This window comes from Urocampus carinirostris, chromosome 1 (genome assembly GCF_059441175.1).
Source record: "Urocampus carinirostris isolate Australia breed hairy pipefish chromosome 1, RoL_Ucar_1.0, whole genome shotgun sequence".
Lineage (NCBI taxonomy): Eukaryota > Metazoa > Chordata > Actinopteri > Syngnathiformes > Syngnathidae > Urocampus > Urocampus carinirostris.
Window position 1 is genome coordinate 35185354 of NC_142349.1, and position 7799 is coordinate 35193152.

The 7799-nt window shown below is 41.8% G+C and overlaps 1 protein-coding gene across 1 annotated transcript; it reads right to left on the reverse strand.

Annotated features, from left to right (window-relative positions):
• Positions 1-41: 41 nt before the first annotated feature.
• On the reverse strand, positions 42-3026 carry LOC148374457 (ETS domain-containing transcription factor ERF-like). The gene is made up of 5 exons (XM_088355067.1): positions 2975-3026; positions 1997-2048; positions 1675-1909; positions 321-438; positions 42-249 (listed from the first exon to the last, which is right to left on the reverse strand). Exons 2-5 carry the CDS (start codon positions 2046-2048, stop codon positions 70-72), a joined length of 585 nt encoding a protein of 194 aa, XP_088211193.1. The 5' UTR covers positions 2975-3026; the 3' UTR covers positions 42-69.
• Positions 3027-7799: the final 4773 nt, after the last annotated feature.

The following is a 7799-nucleotide window of genomic DNA, read 5'->3' on the forward strand; positions in this document are numbered from 1 at the left end:
GTGTCAAAGCCCTCCTCCAACCACTTCAGGACTTTGCTTCCTAGGGCTCAGAACACAGGGGTCCTCCTGTCATTGGATGAACGGGGAAGTGGTCTGAGGAAGAGGAGCCGGCGGGACAAACGTATGATGATGATGAAGAGGAGGAAGACAGCACGGCGGCAAGAGCGAGTGAGGCCGGGAAGCTTGAATCAGCGGAATGCTCCTGATGGGGAGGAGAGGAGGAGCGAGCGGGCGGCGCCTGTTCAGCATCTGGAGGGCAGAAGAAGTCGTGAAGGATCACGTGCAACGTCCTCGTTTGTGTGAGATTATGCATTGGAGACCTGATGGTGACATGACGGCGGAACGTGGTAGTTGACCAGGATGAATTTGCTGAAGTTGAACTTGTAGCTAAATCGCTTGCCTTTGGTCTTGTGCAGGATGCGCTTGTTGTAGTAATATCTACATACGGCGGCATACAGCGTCATCACTATTTTCCCTATGCCATCATTTGTACAATATGGCAAAAGGCGAAGCTTTCGCCAATTTCGCCAGTAGTTACCAAACCGTATACGCTCAAATACACCAAAATATTGCAAGCCGGTAAACCCCCTGAACATTTTTGAAACAAAGTGGATAAGAAAGGTCTACATAGCACTTTTCAAATCATGCCGTTATCAAAAAATGGAACCAAAATTAAAAAACCTTTTCCACTATTGATGTGAAATACAATGACATAAGGTGGTTGCAAAAGTGAATGCACCCTCATCTCACTAGAGATGTGCTTATTACATCAGCATACACCTGCTAATAATTGGTGTGCTTTTAAATACCAAAAATAAAATACAGATATTATTTACTTTAGTTGCCTCTCAATTTTCCATTATTTGCTGTTATGATTCTTTTTTTTGTCCTTTCTTTTTATCCAAATAGCTTGAAAATAAAACAACAATGTTTGATAAATGGAATCTAAATAACACACACACGTGCTACAGTGTATATATATATATATATATATATATATATATATATGATGCTCTTTGTGCTCCAAACAGACCTCTGAGACTATCACAGTGCATGTGCATTCATACAGAGACTTGATTACACACAGGTGGATTCCATATATCATCGTTAGTCATTTAGATCAACATTGAATCATTCAGGGATCCTCACTGAACGTCTGGACAGAGTTTGCTGCACTGAAAGTAAAGGTGCTGAATCATTTTGCACACCAAGTTTTTCGTTTTTTGTTTGTTAAAAAAGTTTAAAATATCCAATAAAATTTGTTCCACTTCATGATTGTGCTCCACTTATTCTTGAGGCTTCACAAGAAATTGCAGTTCCATATCTTTATGTTTGAAGTCTGAAATGTGCCAAAAGGCAAGCCACTGTATGTATATATATATATTTAGGTCTGTGTCAGAAAATAAGAATAAATAAAAATGCTCTGCAAACCTTCGGTAAATATCAAATAAAGCTAAAAAGAGAGTGAGAGAGATAATTAAACTAATTAAATTAAACAATTTATTAAAAATCCCATCACAATAAATATTTGCAAGGAGGTTGTACTTATCTATAAAAAAGAAAGCAATAAAATTGATAATCACTGTTCTAGTAGACTTCCCCTGCCATTTTTGGGCCTCCTGCAAGGTTTTTAGTCAATGCCATTATAAGCCGAAGTGTCTGTCCCTGCGTTACCTGAGCGCTCGACTCAGCTTGTCATAGTTCATGTGCGGCTTCCCCTTCCTCTCGCCCCACAGCCGGGCCAGTCGCTCGGGGTCGCGGATGACAAACTCGCCCCACTCGCCCCCCCAGCCGATTGCCTCGTCCTGCCCACCTCCACCTAGAAGCTCCAACAGGAAGTGCCACAGCTGCACCTGCCGGGGTCCCGGAGACCACGTTGGCTTGTAGGTCCAGTCCGGTAAAAGTAATGCTGCGGGATACGTAGGAGGGTCGGGGGCGATCACGACCGTGGCCATACATATTAGCTGGAATCTGCATCACACAAACACACACTTACTTCTACTCAAGTGAGGGCACGGAAAATAACCCGGTGAAGATGTGCTCTGCATCTGAAGAAGGAACAAACAGTCATTATTCATAAAGGCTAGATTAAATTCAAATCCCCGAAAAATCATATAAAACAAAAGTTAAACAATTGTAAAATACTGTTTTTCCAGACCATAGGGCTCACCAGAAAAAATATAAAAATCGCATTAGGGTGTTATCACACTATTTTTACTCACAGTACTGGATATTTTAGAGAAATGCAAAAACAGAAAGTGTTCAAAAATGAGTTAAAAATGTTGCTTCCCTTTTTCTCAGCTCAAACTAAGCATTGTAAGTGACCAACATTTTGAATACGTGCGGTGATGTGTTTATTTATATCTTTTAGACGACCAAATTTCTTCCCAAAACGCCTTTTTCTTCGTTCAGTTCAAACCGGCCAAATTACTTCCCACAATGCCTTTCTCTTCATTCAGGTCAGAATCTCATGTGCTTCGTAAATACTTTGCAAGTCGGAGATTTAATACTGTATTTCAGTGATCTCCAGCTTTTTCTGTGCCACGGACTGGTTTAATGTCTGACAATGTTCTCGCAGCTCATCCCAAAAATAACATCAACAATTTGGTACTGTGACTAAAAATAGTATGATGATATAATACCTAATGTCTTTTCATTGGTTGTCTGCACCCCGAGTGGTGTAATTGATCATGTCTGGCGCGCTCCCAGCTGGGATCCAGGTTCGATTCCCATTGCATCCAATGTTATGCAATTGTGCTCAATGATTTATTTCAATTGATCAATGCACATAAACCGGTACTATTTTATTTCGTGTGCAACTCTAATCAATACTGTTATTTTAACTACATGAGCCCTACAATTCAGTGCACCTTATATCTTAAACAAATATCACAAAAGACGATTATTGGGGGTGCGCCTTATAAGAAAGTGCTCCTTTTCGTGCGGAAAATGTGATAAATCATTATAAAGTTACCTTGATCAAGAAGAACCAATAAGATGGAGATGACGATGATGAAGTGGCGGCACTCCGTTTCCTCAGTGAGACAAAACTGAAGGACAGACAAAGCTCAATCTTAAAATCTCCTCCTGGAAGACCCGCACGCACCCCCGCCAACCCAACCACACCCCCTTTCCTCGCCCGCCCCACGCCGAGACAGACCTGCTGATGGACACACTGATAGTAGTGCGAGAAAGCCTTAGCATTTCCGTTGCTTAAAGCAGTGGTCGGCAACCACAGACCCACAGACCGGTACCGGGTCGTGTGTGGTTTGGAACGGGGCCGCACAAAAATAAAAGTCTGTTTCATTTTTCGGTACCTATTCTTGTTTTACTGACACTGCTAGAGAAGAGAATGGCCAAATGCAGCATGTTAGAATAATAGTGAACATACTTGCCGCAACGGGGTTGGAGGATGCATGGATCCAATGGCCTCCAGAAGATTTTACAACTACACCTTCAGCTCCGTACTGAACTAGTGATGTGTCGTTTGTTGACTTTTGGAAGTGAAATTTATTTGTGAGAACTCGGGTGGGGAAGACGTGATTTTGCCGCCTGGCCCCCGCCACACGCCCGGTTTTCTGGGTCCCCTCGGGGAGCCCAGACTAAGTGAGAGGGGGAGAGGGTGTTGCGGGGGCGGTTTAAGGGCATTGAGGGACACCCGCGCCGGTCTTTTGTAATGAAATTTAAGTTAAAAAAGACTCTGTGATGACAGGTGGATAATTAACAATAAAAAAAAATCCGCGAACATAATAATTGACATTTTAGGCCCGACCGGCCAAAATCTGGTTCGGGTAAAGCTTTTGTTCGAGCTTATTATCGTAACTCTAGGCTGAAAGTGGCGGACAAAACCTTTTTCCTCCTTGGGAAAGGCTTGCTCGCTTCAGTATTGTCTGACCTTTCGCAATTAAGTCATCACAATCGCGCCATTGCGTTGGTGGGTTAACGCCCCCTAGCCACTAGCCAGTTATAGTTTGTGAAACCGGTGACATTGCTCAAGGCCCCCTAGCCAGCCTTCAGACACCAACTCGGAATCTGATTGGATAAACCAATTATTTTCTCCAATTGCTTTGTCCAAGACGGATTTTACTGGACAGGGCGTGAAAATCTCATCCTCAGGGTAGATTTTTTAGCCTAGCGACAACAAATGGCTGAAATGTGATTGGCCAAATGATTAAATATTAAAGCACACATCTGGAAATGGTGAAACCCGGGAGGAGCAATGAAAGGAAGCTAACTGACGATTTGGAACTATTTAATACTGTAAGTATTGATGGACAACATGGAATTTACAGCACATGAATCAGATACTTCTTAGGCTAGGAGAGAAGACCTTGCAGGCCATCACAGTCCACTATTGCATGGATCCCTAGATAGATAGATAGATAGATAGATAGATAGATAGATAGATAGATACTTTATTCATCCCCGAAGGGAAATTCACATTTCCAGCAGCATCCCTGAGCTGAGAACAGTACAATAATAAAGCCAAAAGAATACAATATACAAATACCCAGTGTGACGTGCAAATGCCCACTGTAGCGTGTTATATAGAGTAACTAAATAGTGCTACACAGAAAATATTGCAGTAAGATTCGGTAATATCCAATGTAGGTGGTGTGGTTTAATGTGGGCCTTTACTCTGCCGGGTGGAGTTAAAGAGCCTCATGGCATGAGGAAGAAAAGATCTCTTCAGTCTGTCCGTAGTACAAGACAGTCCCAGCAGTCTGTCGCTGAAACTGCTCTTATGTCTGGAGATAATGCTGTGTAGTGGATGCGATGGATTGTCCATGATTGACCTCAGCTTTTTCAGTGCTCATCTCTCAGCTACTGTTGTTAGGCTGTCCAGCTCTTTGCCCACAACAGAGCTCGCTTTCCTAGCCAGTTTATTGAGACGAGAGGCATCCTTCTTCTTGACGCTGCCTCCCCAACACGCTGCTGCATAGAAGAGGGCGCTTGCCACTACTGTCTCATAGAATATTTTCAGGAGCTTTTTGCAGATGTTGAAGGAGGCCAGCCTTCTTAGAAAGTAAAGTCGGCTTTGCCCTTTCCTACATAGAGCTTCTGTGTTGGCAGTCCAGTCCCTAAGTCGAAAACTTGACACAGAAACCACCCAACACTAACAAACTCTTCTCAGGGTGAGTTTGATTGTTGATTTTGTTTTTTTTAATCACTTGGGACGCAGATTGACGTCACGTTTACCACAACAGCGACCAGAGTGAGGTGCTATTAGCACGTACAGTGCATCCGGAAAGTATTCACAGCGCTTCACTTTTTCCACATTTTGTTATGTTACAGCCTCATTCCAAATTGTATTAATTTAATCTCTTATCTCAAAATTCTACACAAAATACTCCATTATGACAATTTGAAAAAGATTTTTTTTTACTTTTTTTGAATTTATTAAAAATAGAAAACTAAGAAATCACATTTACATAAGTATTCACAGCCTTTGCTTAATACTTTGTTGATCCACCTTTGGCAGCAAATACAGCCTCAAGTTTTTTTGAATATGATCCCACAAGTTTAGCACACCTATCTTTATGCAGTTTTGCCCATTCTTCTTTGCAGTAAGTCTCAAGCTCAATCAAGTTGGATGGGAGACGTTTGTGCACAGCCATTTTCAGATCTCTCCAGAGATGTTCGATCGGATTCAAGTCTGGACTCTGGCTGAGCCACTCCAGGACATTCACGGAGTGGTTCTGAAGCTAATCTTTTGAGATCTTGGCTGTGTGCTTTGGGTTGTTGTCCTGCTATAAAATGAACCTTCGCCCCAGCCTGAGGTCAAGAGCGCTCTGGAGCAGGTTTGCATCCAGGATATCTCTATAAATTGCTGCATTTATTTTTCCTTCTATCCTGACTAGTCTGCCAGTTCCTGCTGCTGAAAAACATCCCCACAGCATGATGCTGCCACCACCATGCTTCACTGTAGGGATGGTATTGGCCTGGTGATGAGCGGTGCCTGGTTTCCTCCAAACATGGCGCCTGGCATTCACACCAAAGAGTTCAATTTTTGTCTCATCAGACCAGAGAATTTTGTTTCTCATGGTCTGAGAGTCATTCAGGTGCTTTTTGGCAAATTCCAGACGGGCTTCCATGTTCCTTTTACCAAGGAGTGGCTTTCGTCTGGCCACTCTACCATACAGGCCTGATTGGTGGATTGCTGCAGAGTTGGTTGTCCTTCTGGAAGGCTCTCCTCTCTCCACAGAGGAACGCTGGAGCTCTGACAGAGTGACCATCGGGTTCTTGGTCACCTCCCTGACTAAGGCCCTTCTTCCCCGATCGCTCAGTTTAGAAGGCCGGCCAGCTCTAGGAAGCGCACCTGGTGGTTCCAAATGTCTCCCATTTACGAATAATGGAGGCCACTCTGCTCATTGGGACCTTCAAAGCAGCAGAATTTTTTCTGTATCCTTCCCTAGCTTTGTGATTCAAGACAATCCTGTCTCGCATGTCTACAGACAGTTCTTTTGACTTCATGCTTGGTGTTTGTGCTCTGAAATGCATACTCAACTGTGGGACCTTATAGAGGCAGGTGTGTGCCTTTCCAAATAATGTCCAATCAACTGAATTTACTGCAGGTGGACTCCAATTAAGCTATAGAAAGATCGCAAGGATGATCAGTGGAAAAAAGATGCACCTGAGCTCAATTTTGAGCTTCATGGCAAAGGCTGTGAATACTTATGTAAATGTGATTTCTTAGTTTTCTATTTTTAATAAATTCAAAAAAAGTAAAAAAAAAACTTTTTCACATTGTCATAATGGAGTATTTTGTGTAGAATTTTGAGATAAGAGATTAAATTAATACAATTTGGAATGAGGCTGTAACATAACAAAATGTGGAAAAAGTGAAGCGCTGTGAATACTTTCTGGATGCACTATATGTCTTAAAGTTCAGAGGTCCCGGGTTCAATTCCAGCTAGGAAAAGAAAAAAGCCAGTTACCCTTATGAGCTGATATAACATTTTCCTTAAAGGCGGTGTCTGTAACTTGAAAACATTGTATTTATTGACGACATCTTTTGGCTAAAATCATCATTGCAGTCTCTGTCAAGTGCCTTTTGTTGCACGCACAAGTATGTGAAATTCTTAGAAGCATTCAGATAAACTCTTATTTTTCCAACTTTGGAGTTTGGGTTGACATTTGGACTGTATGTGAAAACAGTCCCCTTCTTGCTTTTACCTGGAATAAAAGAAAACCACGACCATACGCATTAATTCGTTGTTCAAAATGTTTCCTGGACAAATCCACAATTTGACAGTTGTAAGATTCTGATAAGTCAACTGAGTTTATTTATTTCAGACTGCCCCTGAAGGCAACACCTCACCTAGATGTGGAAAAATAAAAGAGGTGATTTGACATTTGTGACGTGTAACAAATGAGGACATCAAACTCTAAATGCAATTTCAAAAGAGAAACGGCCCGTGGCTATACACACAGTCTAAAGCGGAAGTGGGAACTGTTTGGAGTCAGGGGCCGGATCGGTTAAAAACTTTGGCCAAGGGGCCAATCCTGGACCCTGATCTCATTTTTTAAATTCATGAATTGTTGGTTTAAGATCAGGTAATTGTGTAATTGTAATACTGTGCAGTCCTTTGAGACATTTTTGTTATAGGGCTATATAAATAAATGTGACTTGTGACTTGATGAATTATATAGATGTTAAATTCCTTTTTATATTTGTTTTTAATATGATTGGTCGCATCAAATTGGGTTTAAAATGCTCACAATTAAAAAAAATATATGAGGTCCCTGTTTCAAGCACTAAATTAGTGTGGTAGTATGACTACTCTTTAGTATTTTTG

Bases quoted from the DNA above. Each gene is read 5' to 3' on its own strand.
- LOC148374457 (XM_088355067.1), bottom strand. From the start codon at position 2,048: ATGCAGAGCACATCTTCACCGGGTTATTTTCCGTGCCCTCACTTGAGT. The intron at 439-1,674 runs GTAACGCAGGGA...CGCCGTATGTAG, and splicing joins AAGCTGAGTCGAGCGCTCAG to ATATTACTACAACAAGCGCA. The intron at 250-320 runs GTCTCCAATGCA...TCTGCCCTCCAG, and splicing joins CGCCGTCATGTCACCATCAG to ATGCTGAACAGGCGCCGCCC.